The sequence below is a fragment of the Oryctolagus cuniculus genome, chromosome 5 (assembly GCF_051225735.1).
Source record: "Oryctolagus cuniculus isolate XC-2025 breed Fujian yellow rabbit chromosome 5, ASM5122573v1, whole genome shotgun sequence".
NCBI lineage: Eukaryota > Metazoa > Chordata > Mammalia > Lagomorpha > Leporidae > Oryctolagus > Oryctolagus cuniculus.
In genome coordinates, this window is record NC_142871.1 from 82636534 (window position 1) to 82657093 (window position 20560).

The following is a 20560-nucleotide window of genomic DNA, read 5'->3' on the forward strand; positions in this document are numbered from 1 at the left end:
CTTTGAAGAGATTATCTTCTAAAATTGCATTTATTTGTTTATTAAATGGTGCCCACAACAAGAGATTTCCTATAATAAAGCTCTAAATCCCATTTAAACTGTCAGTGAACTCTTTAAGTGTCATACACAGAGTTGTTTAGCCAGTGTATGTGGACTACATGAACCTCATGGCCTTTTATAAACACAGGCTTGTGAACCCTAGAAGGCTGATATTCTGTCATTCATCTTTTGTCCCTGGCTTCTACCTTGTCACCCAGTAGTCAGTCATAGATAATGCAGTGGTCAAGGAGATGGTCGATTTGAGTTGTAATCCTTATCCTCATTCCAACTTAGTTGCCTCTACCAAGTGTTGTAATAAGGAAATTAAAAGATGTCTCCTGAGATGATCTTGGTTTTTCAGGTGATTGCTTCCATTGCAGGGTCATCCGATCCTCTCTATTCTTTTCTCTATGTTCATAACTGTTAATTGCCTGAAGTATGCAGCGGTTCAGTGGTGAACAAAACCAGCCTAGGTCTCTGACCAAATGGATCATTTCCCCTTTCTCCGTCTCTTCAGATCTCGATTTCTCTTAAAACGTACTCTATTCATCCCAATGGTCCCTCATGATCTAACCACTAGATAGCTTCCTAAACCACCATCATAGTATTTAATGCTCTGTTGTAGGAGCTATGCTGCCCTTGTTTGCAAGGGTGAGGACATAGATGTGTTCCTAACCCCACACTTCCACACTCAAGTACCGGAAACAACCTCTAAGAGTGTTAAGTCCTTATAAGACTGCTATTTCTGTCCTTCAGTTACATTATGAGTTAAGGATGACATATCCTGAGTTGTCTTCGTGGCTTGAAAACATTGGAACTGTGTGACCTTTATGCCTAACTTATTAGGAAAATACCTGTTATGAAGGTACATTGTACAAGTGTTTATAGTAATTCGAAATGTAGATTGTGAGAACAGAATTATTTGTTTGCCATTATACCTATGTACGTGGTACATGTGTTTATAGGATATGGAGAAATCTGTGTAGTAAGCAGAGTTAATGAAAGTGTGCCACATTTTATGGATCCCAGAATAAGAAATAGAGGCTAAACATTTTCACTACTAATGGTACTTAAGTGACTGACAACCTATTGGATGGATTTTTAAAATCTGAAGTTGATATGTACATTTGAGTTCATAACGGAGCTTATGTGGCTTGGCTTTTCTCTCCTAAGGCCCTGTCCTACCTAGGAATAATATCGCTGATTATGCACTTAGTGCAGCCACTACAGCTATGAATGCCCAGAGGCTCTTAAGAGCTACCAAACTGAACAAACCCATTCTCCTGGAAGGCTCACCTGGTGTTGGGAAGACGAGTTTGGTGGGAGCATTAGCAAAGGCTTCAGGAAATACTCTTGTTCGAATCAACTTATCAGAGCAGACGGTAAGCTTAATCATGTTGTAGTGGATAGGGATAGGGATAGATGTTATTGTCTGTATCTGTTTCTAGTTTTTGTAATCAGACACGGCTATTTATTATTAGTACCTCAAACATTTCATGTGATAAAGACTTCAGGTATATGATTTTCCAAACTAATTGTGCTCTGGATTCATCAGTAGCTGACACTTGGAGTAGTATTCTCTCTCAGGTGATTTATTGTAATCCTCTTTTCAGAGAGAATTACCCACTTTTTAATTTATTGTAATATAACTCTGCTTAGGTTTTTTGCTTCTTGAAAAAGCATACTAGAAATAAAGTGACTTTTAAACAACCTTGAAAATACAGGGCAGAGGTGGCAAATTAAATGCACTTTTTGTAGTGAGGTCTGGGAACAAGGCCTAGGCATTGTTATTAGTGTTTTTTTTTTTTTTTTCCTTTTTTTTTAAGTTCACCAATTAATTTCCAGCATCCAAGATTGAGAACTATTAATCTAGGCCGCCAACTCAGATTGATTGATACTTAGAGCATTGCAATGAGAAGATGCTTCAGGCACATTTGGGCTCCAGGAAGAGGGCAGGGATTGGTTAGGTTTATCTTGGGGATAAGGAGAAAGAATAATACATGAAGCCCAAGTGTTTATCATCTCAGGTTTAGGGTCTGGGGTTCTAGTTATTTTTCTATTTTTAGTAATGTTGGCTTTTCTCCATTTCTTCCCTCTCTAAAAGGACATCACAGACCTGTTTGGAGCAGATCTCCCTGTTGAAGGTGGCAAGGGAGGAGAGTTTGCCTGGCGTGATGGCCCCCTGTTGGCAGCTCTGAAGGCAGGCCACTGGGTTGTGTTGGATGAGGTGAGGGCCTGTCTAGCATGTCCAGGATGGGGACATACAAGTGAGGGGCAGTTCTGCTTCTTCCAGGTCTCAGTGAATGATTATGATGATGGCTAGTAAAGAAAGGCACAGTCCCTCATGAATGGAATTCCTGTGGCTTCTTCTGAGAATAAGAGAAGCCCCTCTATGTATAACTCACAAACTCTCCCATGTTTAAAAGAGAAAACCTGTTCCTTGACTGGTTTATTCTTCAATCTCTGGCAAGCCTGCTGTGTTTGTATTTATTTCAGAGGTGCTTTCCGGTAGCATCAACCAGTCATTCTTAGTACCCCAGAGAGACTGGGGAAAGATGCAAAATCACATCCAAAATTGATGAGAAAATCATTAGTGCTGTCAGTGCATATTAATCAGAGAAGAAATACCGTGAGGCATGGTAAATACTGAATGTCTGTAGCAGCTTGAGAATAAAAACAGGTCAGTTTGGGATGTAAATTGTTAATTCAGAAAAAAGCTGGAAGGATTTGTGGAGCTGAAATGATTAGAGTAATGGAATCTTTATAGATGAAACAGACTCAGGCACAGCAGGTTCCCTACATCTGGTCCCCTCTGTATCTGAGCATCAGTGAGCTGTAGTATTATTTGCTGAGCTGCCTCCGGCTGTTCTTGGGCAGCTATTAAGGAAAGGGGGGGTTTTCTCTCCAGAGTTTTTGAAACAAGGTGCCTCATAGTATACTTAGGCAGGCAAAAGGAAAGCCTAATTTTAATACTGAAAGCTACTGCTCATTCTCCTATTTAGTGGAAATGCATTCAGGGCCCACAAGACAGTTCTGATTTGGAAATGAACTTTTTTTTTAAGATTGATTTTTTTATTTATTTGAAAGGCAAAGTTATATATATATATATAGAGAGAGAGAGAGAGAGAGACAGACAGACAGACAGACAGACAAAGAGGTCTTCCATCCACCGGTTCACTTTTCAAATGGCCATAATGGCTATTGCTGGGCCAGGCCGAAACCAGGAGCCAGGAGCTTCTCCCATGTCTCCCATGTGGGTACAGGGCCTTTCTCTGTTGCTGTCCCAACGCACATTAGCAGGAAGCTGGATCTGAAGTGGAGGAGCTAGGGCTTGAACCAGCATGTGCCTGTATGGGATGCTGGTGTTGCATCTTAATCTGCTACACCACAATGTTGGCCCCTGGTCCTCCTCCTCTTTTTTTTTTTTTCTTTTTTTTTTTGAAGATTGGTACCAGACCAGGATGCCCACTCTTACCATTGCTATTCAGTATAGTCCTGGAAGTTTTAGCCAGAGCCATTAGGCAAGAAAAAGAAATCAAAGGGCTATAGATTGGGAAGGAGAAAGTCAAATGATCCTTATTTGCAGAATACATGATTTTATATATATGTGGGATTCAAAAGACTCCAACAAGAGACTGTTGGGACTCATAAAAGATTTTGGTAAAGTAGCAGGATGTAAAATATAAATCAAAATCAATACACAAAATTTAACAGCCTTTATATTCACCGAAAATAACAAGGCTAATTGAGCTTCTAAGATCAATCACATTCACAATAGCTGCAAAAAAAAAAAAAAAAAAAAAAAAAAAAACCTTGGAATAAATTTAACAAAGAATGTCAGATATCTCTATGATGAGAATTACAAAACATTAAAGAAATAGAAGAAGATACAAAAAAAAAAGGGAAAAATCTTTTGTTCATCCATTGGAGGAATCAATATAATGAAACTGTGCATTCTTCCAAAAGCAATTTACAGATTCAATGTGATGCCAATCAAAATACCAAAGACATTCTTCTCAGATAAAGAAAAAATGGTACTGAAATTCATATGGAAACACAAGAAACCTTGAATAGCTAAAGCAGTCTTATACAACAAGAAGCAAGTTCTAGGCATCACAAAACAAGATTTCAAGACATACTACAAGGCAGTTATAAACAAAACAGCCTGGTACTCATACAAAAACAAATGGATGGACCAATGGAACAGAATAGAAATGCCAATCCAAGCATCTACAACCAACTTATATTTGACCAGGGAGCTAAAACCAATCCCTGGAGCAAGGACAGTCTCTTCAACAAATGGTGCTGGGAAAACTGGATTTCCACATGCAGAAGTATGAAGCAAGACCCCTACCTTACACCTTACACAAAAATCCACTCAAAATGTATTAAAGACCTGAATCTATGACTCGATACCATCAAATTATTAGAGAACATTGTGAAAACCCTGCAAGACATTGGCACAGGCAAAGAGTTCTTGGAAAAAACCCCAGAGGCACAGGCGGTCAAAGCCAAAATTAATAAATGATATTACATCAAATTGCGAAGTTTCTGTACTGCAAAAAAAAAAAAAAAAAAAAAACCAAAAAAAAACATTCAGGAAAATGAAGAGGCAGCCATCAGAATGGAAGAAATTATTTGCAAATTATGCAACTGATAAAGGATTTATAAACAATATACAAAGAGATAAAAAAAAAAAAAACTCCACAAAACAAAACAACCCAGTTAAGAGAAGGGCAAAGGGGTTAAACAGACATTTTTCAAAAGGAAATCCAAATGGCCAACAGACACATTCAGGATCACTAGCTGTCAGGGAAATGCAAATCAAAACCACAATGAGGATTCTTTTCACTCTAGTTAGAATGACTTTCATACAGAAATCAACAAACACCAAATGTTGGCGAGGATGTCGGGGAAGAAGTATCCTAATCCACTGTTGGTGGGAATGTAAAAGCTACTATGGAAGACAATATGGAGATACCTCAAAAATCTGAATATAGACCTACCATATGACCCAGCCATCCCACTCCTGGAAATTTACCCAAGGGAAATGAAATCAGTAAATAAAAGAGTTATCTGCACTCCCATGTTTATTGAATTCACAATAGGTAAGACATGGAATCAACCTAAACGCCCATCTAGCAAAGACTGGATAAAGAAATTATGGGATATGTACACTATGGATGTGTACAACCAAATGGATGAATCTGGAAAACATCATACTTACTGAAATAAACCAGTCCCAAAAGGAGAAATCATATGTTCTCCCTGATTTGTGAGAATTAACAGTGTGTCTAAAACGGAATCTGTAGAAGTGAACTTGACACTTAGAAAAGGGATGACTTGAGCTGCCCTTGTGTTGACTGTCCAGGAACATTTTGTTTTTTCATTTTTTTCTTCATTTGTTGAACTCTTTACTTAACATAGAGTTAATTATTTGTGTATAAAGTCAGTTGAGGATGGACCTCAGTAAAAATTAAGAGTGGGAATAAGGGAGGAGGAAGTTTGTAACTGTAAAGCTGTATAGTTCTGCATACATTCCTATGGACTTACTTCTAAGGGTACAATTTAAAAACTTGTCATGGGACCCCAAATCCCATTAAGCTGGGTGGTAAAAATGCCACCTTAAGTGTTGAAGTGATCATATTAAATGATAAAGTGAACATATAGATAGGATTAAGTGTTAAAGTGATTATATAAGTAGGATCAAGTGTCTGGTAATAATAATAGATAGAATTAAAAAGCAGAGAATGTTCCAACACAGCAGACTCATAGAATGACAATCACTTTAAGTAACACTGACCTCAGAATCAGCCCCTTAAGGCTTCCTAATCTGGCTGAAAGGCCCATGAATGCATTTCAGGCATGGAAAGCCAAGACACTATGGCACAAAATGTTCTACATGAAGGATCTCTGTGAGTAAGACCCCATTGGAAAGAAGTGGCCATCAAAGAAGGATGTACTTTTCTCTAAAGGGAAGAGAAAACTTCTACTTTGCTTATGGCCTTCTCGAAATACTGATGGAGTTTGTGGATTCCATAGCCTAGGCAGGTTGTGTCAAGAGTCTCAGGTGGTCACTGATGTCATACATAAGTGTGTTAATTGTTAAATTAAAAATAGGAATCACTGTGCACTAACTCCCTATGCAGGACCTCTGTCCTAAATGAGTTGTATTATGTGTTAACTATAAAACTAGTTCTCTTACATTTTTTGTGTGCATGTTTGTGTAAATTGTTGAAATCTTTACTTAGTGTAGAATTGATCTTCTGTGTACGAAGTTAATTGAAAATGAATCTTAATGGAGAATGGGACTGGGAAGGGGAGAGGGAGGTGGAGGGGTTGTGGGAGTGTGAGAGGGAGGGCAGGTATAGTGGGAAGAATAATTATATTCCTAAAGTTGTATATATGAAAATTTCTAATCCTTAAAAAATAAATTAATTTTAAAAGAAAAAAAATTAAAAATTAATTTAAAAGGCATAGTTAGAGAGAGAGACATAGAGATCTTCCATCTACTTGTTCACCTCCCAAAAGCCCACAGTGACTTGGGCTGGGCCAGGTGGAAACCTGAATCCTGGAGCTTCTGGGTTTCCATGTCGGTGGCAGGGGCCCAGGGACTTGGGCTATCTTCCACTGCTTTCTCAGGTGATTAGCAGGGAGCTGGATTAGAAGTAGAACCATTGGGACTGGAACCGTTGCTTATATGGGATGCCGGCACTGCAGGTGGTGGCCTAACCACAGCACAGGCCCCAGAACTCAACTTTTTAAGAACAGCTTTCTGTTTGGGAATACATAGAAGAATATGTTCACCACACTGCTTATATAAATATTACAGCTGAAATTTATTGATTCACATTTTTTTCCCCATTACCTAAACGCCATACATGCTTCCTATTCTTGAGTTCTGAACTGAACTCTTTTCTGGTATAAGAACCTCTTATAATTGTTCTTGTTTACAGAACTATTGGTGAAAGTTTCATGATGTTGAGCCCATTTGGAGATTTCATTCAGTATTTGAGCTGGGAAAGTATGTAAAGAACTATCAAACATTATCTATTCCCTGCAATTAGTGTTAAGCCTCTAAAAACTTAGTGTGAAAATGAAATATCTGTGTACTGGAAAGTCTCTAAGTTACTTATTTCAGATTTGGCCATTAGAGGTATACAAATAGATACAATTTAGAGAACACTTTATAAAATTCATTCTGAATGTTCACTTTACTTAAAAATTATTGATATATGCTTGTATATAATACATCCAGAATCTTTTTACTGTATATATGAATTAATGAATAAGAGAATATAAGTCAACCCCAACTCTCAGCTGGAGAAATAGAGGGTTGCTAATATTGAACTTTTTCCTTAAGATAAACACTAGGTGATGTAGCTAGATATTATACCTTGTTATTTTATTATAGTTGTATAAAATATATAATAAAACATATGTTTACTTTTCCCCCAAAATAGCTTAACCTGGCATCTCAGTCTGTATTGGAAGGACTCAATGCTTGTTTTGACCATCGAGGAGAAATCTACATACCTGAATTGGGGATGACATTTCAAGTACAGCATGAAAAGACAAAGATTTTTGGGTGTCAAAATCCATTTAGACAAGGAGGTGGTAGGAAGGGCTTGCCCAGGTCTTTCCTTAACAGATTTACTCAGGTAAGACTTACTGTTGCCATAGAAACAAATGTAGAATGGCAGGGGTTGATGAGATAGCTGTCATGTATTAGGGCACTCACTGTGACGACGAGAGAGGACCAGTTTAATGGGCTTCTTTTCCTGTCTTTATATGATGAATATTAACGTGACTGATTCCTGTTAATCACTTCTCTTTTTGCTTGAACCACTTGTCCTACTCCCTGAGGGCATTTTTCTTATCAGTTGGAAGAAAGTAAGGTCACCATACTCTTTAGGATTCTGTTGCTGCTCTCAGCAATGAAGTGGTTGACCTTTTCTAGTCCATATGATCTGTGAAAACAGTTAATGAAATTTTATAATGAAATTCATACATTTTAATTTAAAATGTGAGCCGGCACCGTGGCTCAATAGGCTAATCCTCCGCCTAGCGGCGCCGGCACACCGGGTTCTAGTCCCGGTCGGGGCGCCGGATTCTGTCCCGGTTGTCCCTCTTCCAGGCCAGCTCTCTGCTATGGCCAGGGAGTGCAGTGGAGGATGGCCCAGGTGCTTGGGCCCTGCACCCCATGGGAGACCAGGAAAAGCACCTGGATCCTGGCTCCTGCCATCGGATCAGCGCGGTGCGCCGGCTGCAGCAGCGGCCATTGGAGGGTGAACCAACGGCAAAAGGAAGACCTTTCTCTCTCTCTCTCTCTCACTGTCCACTCTGCCTATCAAAAATAAAAAATAAATAAAAAAAAAAATAAAAATTTAAAATGTGAGAAGGAAAAGAGCAAGCTGATATGGATAAAACTCCAGTATTCCCTGCCGATCATTATTTGATACCTTTTTTCTTATGCTTTAATTTCTATTGTTAAAGGGATGTTTGTATATTCATGTGCTTAACTTTATTTTTTAAAGGTTGATTTATTTATTTGAAACTCAGAGTTAGACAGAGAGGCAGGGAGAGAGAGAGAGGTCTTCCATCCACTGGTTCACTCCCTAATTGGCCGCAATGGCCAGAGCTGTGCCAATCCGAAGCCAGAAGCCAGGAGCTTCCTCTGGGTCTCCAACACCATTGCAGGGGCCCAAGGACTTGGGCTATCTTCCACTGCTTTCCCAGGCTATAGCAGAGAACTGGGTTGGAAGTGGGGCAGCGGGTCTCGAACCAGCACCCATATGGGATGCCAGCACTATAGGCAGCAGCTTAACCTGCTATGCCACAGTGTCAGCCTTGTGTTTACTTGATTTAACAGCTTTTTTAAGTGCTTGGGTGATCTGGAGGCTTGGAAATACCTCTAGATATTTTAGATATTTGTTTGCCTTTAATGTACCTCTCCCTTGCTGATAAAAAAAAATTTGTTTTAATTATTTATTTTTGGAAGTCAGGGAGAGAGAGAGAGAGAGATTCTATCCAATGGCTCATTGCTCAAATGGCCACAACTGCCTGTGCTGGGCCAGGCCAAAGCCAGTAGTTTCATGTGGGTCTCTCCACATGGGTGCTGGGGTCCACGGACTTGGGCCACCTGCTGCTTTCTCAGGTGCATTAGCAGAGATGGATCAAAGTGGAGCAGCCAGGGCTCGAACTTGTACACAAATGGGATGCTTGCATCCCAGGCTGTGGGTTAACCTGTTATGCCACAATACCAGCCCTGGCTGGGTATCTTTTAAGAACGCTTTATGGGGCCAGCGCTGTGGCACAATAGGTTACTTCACCTGTGGCACTGGCATCCCATATGGGCGCAGTTTCTAGTCCTGGCTGCTCCTCTTCCAGTCCAGCTCTGTGTGTCTTCCTAAGACCTGGGAAAGCAGTAGGAGATGGCTTAAGTGTTTGGGCCGCTGCACCCACACATGAGACCAGGAAGAAACACCTGGCTCCTGGCTTCAGATCGGCGCAGTTCCAGCCATTGCGGCCAAATGGGGAGTGAACCAATGGAAAGAAGACCTTTCTCTCTGTCTCTCCCTCTCGCTGTCTGTAACTTTACCTCTCAAATAAATAAATAAATAAATGTTTTATTGCGAACATTTTCAAACATACTGAAAAGTTGAATGAATTTTTCAGATTTAATACTTACATATCTACCATTCAGAATCTTGAAGCCATTATTTTTTACACCTAGGAAATTTTTGAAAAATAAAGTAAAAAAGATAAATTGCATGTGTCTTTCTCTTTTTTTTAATTCACTAGAGTAGAGCTTAAACGAAGGCCTCTGTTTTATATTTCAAAGATTTTATGATTCTTTATCCTGAGAATACAATGAAAGAAATTTCTGTAATTCAAAATTGCATTTATTGCTTGAGCATAATTACTTGTTAAAGTTTTCAGGTAACAAGACATGGAGGTCATTTCTAGTGTGTTGTAAGGAGAAATGATCACATTTCTCCATGTTTTTTAATTTTTAAGGTTTTTGTGGATCCGCTTACAGTAATTGACATGGAGTTCATTGCCAGTACTTTGTTTCCAGCCATTGACAAACATATTGTTAAGAAAATGGTTGCTTTCAATAACCAAGTAAGTACCTACTTGCTTTGATTTTTCTTTATTTTCCTATCTATATATTTTTTTTTTCAATTAGGTCTTATTTATTTATCTTACATTTATCATGCCATGAATTCATAAGGAATGGGTTCCAGCAACTCAGGCTCCTTTCCATTGGTTCTGACAATGTGGGCTTCTCTGGGTGGAGCAGGCTGACGCTTTAGTTGAACCCAGGTACCCTTCTCTTTGGCTTCCTTCTTCTTCTGATCATTTTCCTTCACACGTTTCAAGAAGCTATCTCGGCTCTTAGAGTGCTTAATGTGTTCAATACGCACATTTATTCTCTTGGCAAGAATCTTGCCCTTCACTTGTTTGTTTACAACAATGCCAACAGCATGCTGAGTAACATTGTAGACTCTTCCAGTTTTTCCATGGTAACATTTATGGGGCATTCCTTTTTGAACAGTACCCATTCCCTTGATGTCCACAATGTCACCTTTCTTGTAAATGCGCATGTATGTGGCCAAAGGAACAACTCCATGTTTTCTGAAAGGCCTGGAGAACATGTACCGGGTACCTCGCCTCTTTCCCTTTGTGTTTGTCATCTTGGCGAATTACTGGAAGATGGCGGCTCCGGCTGAAAGGCTCCTATCTATATTTTACCCAATATTTTCTTAGCATGGTGCTGTACCAAATTAATAATCTAACTAAAATTTCTATGAATCTCTCATGGAAGGAAGCTACTCATTTGAGGGGTACAGTAATTCATTTCTGTGTTACAAATACCATTATCAATGCTTACAGAGTATTCCTGGCATTTGGAAATCTCACTTGGGAAAAAGTCTTGAATGAAGCCTGTTGATTTCTGTCTCGGATTATATACCCACTTGTATAACACTGGTAGCATTTATTGCAGTATCTGGCAGCAGGATATGTTTCCCAACAAAGATATTTTCTTTCTAGATTGATCATGAAGTGACTGTTGAGAAGAAATGGGGCCAAAAAGGAGGACCCTGGGAATTCAACCTCCGGGACCTTTTCCGCTGGTGTCAGTTGATGCTGGTTGACCAGTCCCCTGGGTGTTATGACCCTGGCCAGCATGTGGTTTTGGTTTATGGTGAAAGAATGAGAACCCGAGAAGACAAAGAAAAGGTGGGTTTCTCTCTTGCTGTTTGAATTTCTTTGTGGGCTAGTTCTGCGAGGCCTGCACTCTTGGGATGGTGGGGCAACAGTGTTCTTTGACTAGAAGCACTAGAGACAAGTTTCGGTGAACATGTCCGTTTACTAACAACCAAGCACACCTTTAACGGGCAGGCAGAGGGGGTTAGCTAGTTCAGGGCAACACTAATTCTACAGGATATACCGACGTTGGCATGGTTATGCTTCTCCAATCAGCTTGAAGGTCACATAGCCTATGTAGCCTTCCAGGTGATTCTTATGGGTCTGGGCCACACCTGGGATCTGTTTACCTGATTGGCAATTACAAGGCCCTTCAACAGGAAGTGGGGGTGGGGGAAATATGCCTGGAGCTCCTGCCACCTGCCAGCAGTCAGTTCATAGGGTCCTTCCTGGGAGACATGGTGTGCCATACCCTCTTAACCTCCTGCATGGGCTAGGCAGGCAGTCTCCCAGCCAGGCACAGGATCACCCACATTTCTTTCCATATGCAATTTGATTTCTTCCTAAGGAAGAGAATGTATATACTCATGCTAATTACACCAAGGTTTGTGAAGCTGCTTGTGATTTAGAATTTAAGGGAATGGGCTAAGCATTCCCCTCTCTGGGGTCTCACAATATAGATGTAGTATGCTTTGGCCTAGTAATAAATAACTATGTCTTCATTATCTTGCCAAGCACAGAGGTGAGAAGACAAGATACCCAGTAGCTTCTTTACCCTCTTTTTAGTTCATATCTTGAAAGATGTAAGCACAGTCCTTTTTTGTCTGTAGATGTGCCATGGTTTTCATCTTATTTTAAAATATCTTGTGTCCTCACTGGAGTGTCAGTAGTTTTGGATTATGTGACTGTTCTTTTCTTGAACTCAAATTTATGCCCATTGCAAAGAATTTAATGAATATAGCCCTTCCTTTTTATAATATCTAAAAATGCAAAGGAAATTGTGGTTTTTTTTTTTCAAAGTATTCCTTCTGAAAGGTTTGTATAAGAATCTGGTGGTGTCCGGCCCATGTTGTGGCGCAGCAGGTTGAGTAGCTGATTGAGCCTCTTTTGCTCTCCTTTCCACCAGCTATGCTAATGTAGCATGTGAGGAGTGAATCAACAGCTGGAAAGTGTGTGTGTGTGTGTGTGTGTGTGTGTGTACGCACGCGCGCGCCTGTCTCTCTAGATCCGCCTTTCAATGTTAATACATCTAACAAAAAGAAGATGAATTTGTGGAGTGATTTTTTGTCTTTAATGATATCATTTTTCTTTAGGTCATTGCTGTATTTAAGGATGTCTTTGGTTCAAATTCCAGCCCATATCTGGGGACCAGGCTGTTTCGTATCACTCCTTATGCCGTTCAGGTGAGTAAACTAGGATAATCTTCTACTTATAATTTTCTGTTGATTCTTCTGGCTCCCACTCTCAGGCATGTTTGTAAATTCTCACTGGTGTGTCTTTTCAGCTGGGCTACTCAGTTCTTTCTCGGGGCAGCTATGTTCCTCACCCATCCCGCCGACCCCTGTCACTCCTACATCAGTCATTCCAGTCACTGGAGTCAATCATGAAGTGTGTACAGATGAGCTGGATGGTCATTCTTGTGGGGCCAGCCTCTGTGGGCAAGACCAGTCTTGTCCAGCTTCTTGCACACCTTACTGGTCACCCATTAAAGATCATGGCTATGAACAGCGCAGTGGATACCACCGAGCTTCTGGGTGGATTTGAACAGGTAATGGTTTGTCTTCACATTTTCAGGCAAAACAGTAAACCCTGTAGTTGAATGAGGATCTTCTATGTTTTCCTGACTCTGGCCAGTGGCTAAGTTTATATACTCTGCAAATTGCAGGTTGATCTTAGACGACCTTGGAAGCAGCTGCTAGAGAAGGTAGAGGACACAGTAAGGGCACTGTTAAGGGACAGCCTTCTCATCAGTGCTGATGATGCTGAAGTCGTACTCCGAGCCTGGAGTCACTTCCTTCTGACATACAAGCCTAAATGTCTTGGAGAAGGTGGCAAAGGCGTCACGATGGAGACTGTCAGTAAACTGGAAGCAGTGTTACTGCTCATGCAGCGACTCAACAATAAAATCAACTCTTATTCCAAGGCAGGTATGTATGTTTTAACTGTGCATCAGATACTTAGATTGTGCATATTGTACGTTTGCAGGTAACATATTTGCAAATGTCATGCATTTGCTTTACACTAATTTAATTATTATTAACAATCAAAACTTGGGGAATAATTGGCATTGAAAGTAAAATGAGGTGCCGGCACAAGGGTGCAGTGGGTTAATCTCCCAGCCAGCATATGGGCACTGGTTCTAGTCCAGGCTGCCCCTCTTCTGGTCCAGCTCTGCCATGGCCTGGGAAAGCAGTCCATGATGGCCCTAATGGTTGGGCCCCTGCATCTGTGTGGGAAACTGGGGAGAGGCACCTGGCTCCTGGCTTCAGATCTGTGCAAATCCATCCGTTGTGGCCATTTGGGGAGTGAACCCGTGGAGGAAAGACCTTTGTGTGTCTCCCTCTCACTGCCTAACTCTGTCTTTCAAATTAAAAACAAAACAAAACAGAACCATAAAAAAAAGTAAAATGAAGCTAGGATAGAATATTCAGAATTGATGTAAAGCAAGCAAGAAAGAGATTGGTTACTAATCTTTATGGTTCATTTTGCATGTCTCCTGGTCTCTGTCTATAACTGTCTATCACTCTGCCTCTCAAAAAAATGGATAAATCTTAAGAAAGAAAGAAAGAAAGAAAGAAAGAAAGAAAGAAAGAAAGAAAGAAAGAAAGAAAGAAAGAAAGAAAGAAAGAAAAGAAAAGAAAAGAAAAGAAAAGAAAAGAAAAGAAAAGAAAAGAAAAGAAAAGAAAAGAAAAGAAAAGAAAAGAAAAGAAAGAAAGAAAGAAAGAAAGAAAGAAAGAAAGAAAGAAAAGAAAAGAAAGAAAAGAAAAGAAAAGAAAAGAAAAGAAAAGAAAAGAAAAGAAAAGAAAAGAAAAGAAAAGAAAAGAAAAGAAAAGAAAAAGAAAAAGAAAAAGAAGTGGAGCAGCTGGGACACGAACAGGTGCCCATATGGGATGCCAGTGCTGTAGGCAGTGGCTTTATCCACTATAACAAAATATCATCACCATCATTGTGATTCTCATTCTTTATTTCTAGCTGGTTATGGGTTATTCCCCCGTCTGACAGGTATCACAGTCCAGTGCTGCCTATTGTGAAATGTCTAAAAGCAGTTGTTTCATATATTTTTGCCAGTTTCTAGTTGTTACCAGTGGCAAGTTAAGTGTGCATCTTGTAGTCCCTCATGGCCAACAACAGGAATCTAGTGGATATCACCTTGAGATATGAAAAGGGGTCATAAAATAATTCTTACACTAAAGACCCAATGATAATTTCCAGGAAAAGATCAAATAACCACAAAGCACTTGGCAAATGCCAGTTGTTACCATAATTTTTTTTTTTAGGATTTATTTATTTACTTTGAAAGAGTTACACAGAGAGAGAAGTAGAGGCAGAGAGAGAGAGGTCTTCCTTCTGATGGTTTACTCCCCAATTGGCTGCAACGGCTGGAGCTGCACCAATCCGAAGCCCAGAGCCAGGAGCTTCCTCTAGGACTCCCACATGCTTGCTGGGGCCCAAGGTCTTGGGCCATCTTCTGCTGCTTTGCCAGGCCATAGCAGAGAGCTGGATCAGAAGATAAGCAGCCAGGTCTTGAACTGGTGCCCATATGGGATGCCGCACTGCAGGCGGTGGCTTTACCAACTACGCCACAGCGCCGGCCCCAGCATAGTTATATGATATGGGCATGATAAAGGAAACCCAGTTTCAAACGTTAACTGCACTGTGCCATCTGATTTCTTTTTCATATAGTAGTAGAAATCCAACACTATGTGGGAGATGTCCTCTTCCTTCTGCCATTTTAGAAATTGTAGCAAATATTTTTTGCCTTCTCAATCATGCTAGCGTCAACCTGGGAGTTTCTAGCCATTAATTCAAAAAGCCACTGAGAAGTATGTTTTTGTCCCAAACTTAAACAGAAGCATCCCCTGTGAAATCCTCGTGTTTATTCTGTCTTCAAACCTCAGAAGTTGAACCGGAGGTTTCTAGTTTTCTTTCAATAACCTCTAAAGTGTTTTTTTATTGTCTTGATTTGAAATAAATACTGAAGGTGTTGATCTTGTCTGTGACATTTCAGAGTTTGCCAAACTCGTGGAAGACTTCCGAAGTTTTGGGGTGAAACTCACACAGTCAGCCAGCGGCCGCAGCCAGGGCACATTTGAATGGGTGGACAGCATGTTGGTGCAGGCCCTGAAGTCTGGAGACTGGCTCCTGATGGACAACGTTAACTTCTGCAAGTGAGAATCTTGGGCTTCATCGCAAGTGGGCCTGATTGAAATTTGGGGATATCCTGTCAAAGTAGAAACCCAGGTGGAAGCTCTATATTTTTTTCTGCTTTTTTTAAAAATTTTTTTATTTATTTTCATTTTATTTGAAAGGTAGAGCGAAAATGAGTGATGGATAGATGGATTGATCAAGATAGGTTTTCTTTTCTCTGGTTCATTCCCCAAATTGTTGCAATAGCAAAGAGCTGGGCCAGGCAAAAAACTAGAGCCTAGGATCCTATCTAGGTTTCCCAGGGACCCAAGTCTATTATCCGTCACCTTCTGCCTTGGAAGCAGAGATAGGAAAATCCAGGTACTTTGATCTGGGATATGGATATCCCAGGTGGTCCTTTAACCACTGTGCCAAACACCTGCCCCTTTGTCCACTCTTTTTCTTAAAGTACATGCTTACCTATATTCTATAAACTGCTCCTGTGGTGAGTAGTGGTAGTTTACTATTAGATAACTGCAAGATTTTAGTCCTGTATAATTTTGAGCTGAAATGAAGGCTAAGAAAATTGGATTACTTTTCTAAGCAATGTCCTTTGCGTCTGGTCTTTTAATTTAACATTGGAAATCTTCCTTTGTTAGGCTCTTTCTTAATGCAAAATCTGATACAGGGAAGAAAATGTGCATCAGTGATAATGACAATTTAATAAGGGATCACTTTTGATCCTATGGTAAGGAAAAGAGCAAGTATGAAGCTACTGTTCTTATACAGGTCAATTACAGTACTAGAAGCTGGTAGGAGGTCAGACAGTGGGTTTCTCTTTATGCAGTCTTTTTTGTTTTTTTATTCTGAGTATTTGAAATAGAAATCTAGCTACCTTCAAATGGATTTCATAATATTAGGAGGTAGGGGAGGGGAAAAGGGAGAGAGAAAGGGCTATAGCTGAGGAAACTTTCTATCATTTAGCTTAATTTCATTTATTAAGTCAGCAAATATTTTCTGTACTGACTGTTTGTAAATCACTGGGTACATGCTTTGGGGAGTGAGAAGCGGATTCAATGTGGAAATCTGCTTTTGCAAGAGACCACAATTGTTAATGGGGGAAGTGGTGCTTACTGAAAGGAAGAAGTGGGTCCGAAGCAGTTGGTGCCTGTGTGAGGAAGAGTCAAGGCAGCATGTCACTGTGTTCATTTGGATTCTGTCTGTGCAGCCCGTCAGTGCTGGATCGTTTGAATGCTTTGCTTGAACCTGGAGGTGTCCTCACTGTTAGTGAAAGAGGAATGGTAGATGGAGCTATTCCCACCATAACACCAAATCCCAATTTCAGGTAATCTGTCTCTTATATTTCTGCCTAAGTGTCTGACAATGGATGTGACCATGTAGTAGGACCTCCTTGTGTATAGTATTTATATGCTGAGCCATGAGGAGGTTTACCTCTTCATTAATTCAGTTAACAAATATTTATTGGGGCTCAAATATTTGCCTGGCACTGGTAGGCTATGAGGACACAGCAGTAAACAAGAGAGGTGAGATTTCTCTGGGTTGGTGGTGTAGAGAAGCCAGGAGACTAGTCCCCAGCCTTTTGCAGTGGTCTAGACAAGATACAATGATCAGATATAAGTGTGGACTTGAGTGGTAAGAGGGGCAGTACTTGTTAATGGTCTTGTGGTTGAATAATTGGGTGAAAAGGAGAGCCATCTACTGAGAAAGGGAATATTTGCAGAGGAGCAGGGAATAAATTGTTCAGTTTTAGACAGGTGTGTGAAATGTCAGGTGGGTAGATGGAGGTGTTGATGGGCATTGGATATGTGAAGCTAATCTTTTCAGGAGAATACGTTACTCCCTTTTCTGCTTCTATAAATTAGTTAGAATTATGAGTTAGTATTGCCCCTGATTTGGGAGCTGTTGACAATGGGATTTTTAACATTTTCAGATAGTAGTACAGTTGCGCTGGATATCTGATACATAGTTACATGGGAAAGCAGGAATAGAGATACTGGTGTGCAGGACTGATGCTGCTAGGAAGGCAAAGGTGGAATGCAGCTGACTGCAGCCCCCTGGGAGGTGGTGGGATCTGCCTTGCTGAGCTCCCTGAAGATGAGCCACTCATAATCATCACTGTTGTGAGCTACACCATTGATTACACTGTTATATAATTCTTTTTGAATTGCCATTTTACTAGACTTTTTCTCTCGATGGATCCTGTTCATGGAGAAATATCCAGAGCTATGAGGAATCGTGGACTTGAAATCTACATTTCAGGAGGAGATGAGGGCATCCCAGACAGCCTGGATTTAAAAGTTCTGCTGCACAGTCTTGGGTTGGTGGGGGACAGTGTGTGTGACATCCTCTTGGCTCTGCACACAGAGACCCGAAGCACTGTTACAGGTGAGGTGGTTCACTTTGGGTTTTCTGCAGAGTTTCAGTCCTGCTAATTTAAGGGTTCTAACATTTAGTATATATAGAAAGAGAAATTAACAGGAAAGCCTGTTACAAGTGTAGATATCAAGGTTAAGCAAGTCAGAGTTAGGTGAATGAGTTTCAGTAGTTTGAAGATGCTCCCCAGGGAATTCTGATACCTGCACTCAGAGGCCAACAGAAGGTTTCATGATGTTTGCCACCACCATAGCTCCAGGATTGTCATTGGCTTCTTGCAGGTGTAATAAAGAGGAAACTGAGTTAAAACAGATAGGTGTGACTTCTAAATGTTCAACTTTAGAAAAAGGAACAAATTAAATTCTGTAGTTGACTACGGTGTGTTATGTACAATGCTTGTTGCTTGTTCATCTTCAAATAGTCTATGCAAGGCAGAGGTTTCCATTCTACAGGTAAGGCTTAGGGAATTTGAGTAACATGTCCAGGTCAAGACAGCTGAGATTTGAAAATAGGTAATAAATATCTGAGTGGATTGAGTAAGTTTAATGTGATGACAGAATTTATCTACTTTCATCAATGATTTTGAAGAAGCTGTTGCTCACAGATGGTAAATTTTTCTTTGTAGGTTCTCCAACATCGTCTCTGTCGGCTCTGATTCAGTCAGCCATACTCATTGTCCAGGGCTTGCAGCGTGGGCTGAGTTTGGTCAGAGCCTTTACAGAAGCATGCTGGGCAGTATACGTCCGTTCACAGCATTCCCCAGCAAATCAGAAGGTACTTTGAAGTGTTCTCATACTCTTGTCAGGTGTAACACCCTACATTACAGTTATGAAAATGATTTTTGTAGGTGGCAACTTTAATGACCTGGAACAGTTGACTACTGTGGTTTTGTTCTAATAGAGATCTGGCCTGGTTACTTTTCTGGAAAATAGCTTCAGTGTCAGTATTCCTTCCTTCCTTCCTTCCTTCCTTCCTTCCTTCCTTCCTTCCTTTATTTATTTATTTTATTTGAAAGAGTTACGCAGAGAGAGGGTGAGAGAGGTCTTCCATCCGATGGTTCACTCCTCAATTGGCTTCAGCGGCTGGAACTGCGCTGATCCAAAGCCAGGAGCCAGGAGTTTTTTCTGGGTCTCCCACACAGGTACAGGGGCCCAAGGACTTGGGCCATCCTCCACTGCTATCCCAGGCCATAGCAGAGAGCTGGATGGGAAGTGGAGCAGCCAGGACTAGAACCGGTGCCCATATGGGATGCCGGCGCTTCAGGCCAGGGTGTTAACCCGCTGCACCACAATGCCAGCCCCCAGTATTCCTTTTTTGAAACCTACCTGTAATTCAGTTTGTGGTGTTGTACTTTGAAGAGTGTGTCAGAGTTTTTGGGAGACAGTCGTGTGGACCCTAGAAAACTATTCTTAGATTGATTGCTAATTGTTCTGGTAAATAAGGCTCATATTGGTACCATGTTCTGTGTGTGTTTATCTCCTGCCAGCTTGTGCATGCCTTACTGGAGAAGCATCTTTCTTTTCTGAGAGCACATGAAGCCTGGGGAAACTCAATTCTTGCTATGGGATTGTGGCCGGATTCTGTGCCCTCAGCTCTCTTTGCTACTGAAGATTCTCACCTTTCTACAGTGCGAAGTGATGGACAGATCCTGGTGTATTGCCTCAACAGGCTGAGCTTGAAAACCAGCTGCTGGGCAAGGTCAGCAGGCCTTCAGTTTCTGTGCTTTCTGGTTTTTTGGCTTGTTTTTACTTTGCTGGCAATAGGACACCATGTATATACCTAGAACATTATGTGACCAGTTGTTCAGCTGTTATAATTTCATTGTTCATTGTAATATTGCTGTTTGGTATATATTGGGTTTGTGTTGTAGTTGTCTTCATTTGTGGGGCCTCAATTTTTTCTCCTTTATCGCTTCAATCTAATTTGAGTAAAATCACTTTCTCAGGTTCTTTGAAATGTGAAGTGACATATTATTCTAGTACTCACTTTGCCCATTCCAATGAATTTCAGGGGTCAGCCTCTTACCTTGCCAGACTTAGAGAAAATTATGCAGTCTTCCAGCCCTGAGAACCTGAAGTTCAATGCAGTGGAAATGGATACATACTGGATTGATGAACCGGATGTTTTGGCCATGGCTGTTAAATTGCTCATTGAAAGAGCAACCAATCAGGACTGGATGCTTAGAGTTAAATGGCTTTATCATTTAGCCAAAAACATACCACAGGGGCTTGGTGAGTAAGGGAAGCAATGAGGGAACTTACGTACACTTAGCCTGTAGTGCCTCAGCAACTATCTTATCTTGGGGTTACACTGTTAAGATTATAGCTGGGACATTTCTTTGCAAGAAATTTGTGACCTAGCATTATTTTAAAATAGCTGTTTAAAAGTTAAGAAACAAGCCTATCCTTAGAAGTATCACAAAATCAACTTTTGTTCCTATGTAATATTAAGGCGTTCAGAATCTCTCCACTTTTTTGTAACCAATTCAAAAAGGAAGTGAAAATTATGTTGAATTTTAGTTTCGAACATCTACTTTTTTGCTTTACTGCTGTATAACCATTCTGTC

General features: G+C 40.6%; 1 protein-coding gene and 1 pseudogene across 5 annotated transcripts in view; one reads left to right on the plus strand and one right to left on the minus strand.

Annotated features, from left to right (window-relative positions):
- Positions 1 to 20560, plus strand: part of MDN1 (midasin AAA ATPase 1) — a 180205-nt gene that overhangs the window by 92662 nt on the left and 66983 nt on the right. For 4 of the 5 annotated variants that reach the window (XR_016233853.1, XM_008263214.5, XM_089332900.1 and 1 more), the window contains 14 exons: positions 1213 to 1421; positions 2144 to 2266; positions 7503 to 7700; positions 10060 to 10167; positions 11098 to 11286; positions 12567 to 12656; positions 12758 to 13021; positions 13139 to 13400; positions 15482 to 15641; positions 16829 to 16945; positions 17801 to 18006; positions 18620 to 18768; positions 19481 to 19692; positions 20005 to 20225. Coding sequence is in view for 4 of the 5 variants with exons in the window: in XM_008263214.5 (XP_008261436.3) it covers positions 1213 to 1421; positions 2144 to 2266; positions 7503 to 7700; positions 10060 to 10167; positions 11098 to 11286; positions 12567 to 12656; positions 12758 to 13021; positions 13139 to 13400; positions 15482 to 15641; positions 16829 to 16945; positions 17801 to 18006; positions 18620 to 18768; positions 19481 to 19692; positions 20005 to 20225 (2508 nt within the window). In the remaining variant the exon portion in view is untranslated. Of the gene's footprint in view, positions 1 to 1212; positions 1422 to 2143; positions 2267 to 7502; positions 7701 to 10059; positions 10168 to 11097; positions 11287 to 12566; positions 12657 to 12757; positions 13022 to 13138; positions 13401 to 15481; positions 15715 to 16828; positions 16946 to 17800; positions 18007 to 18619; positions 18769 to 19480; positions 19693 to 20004; positions 20226 to 20560 lie in introns of all 5 variants that reach the window. The other variant, XM_089332902.1, reaches the window with a different exon arrangement.
- Positions 10215 to 10795, minus strand: LOC108177447 (large ribosomal subunit protein eL21 pseudogene; annotated as a pseudogene).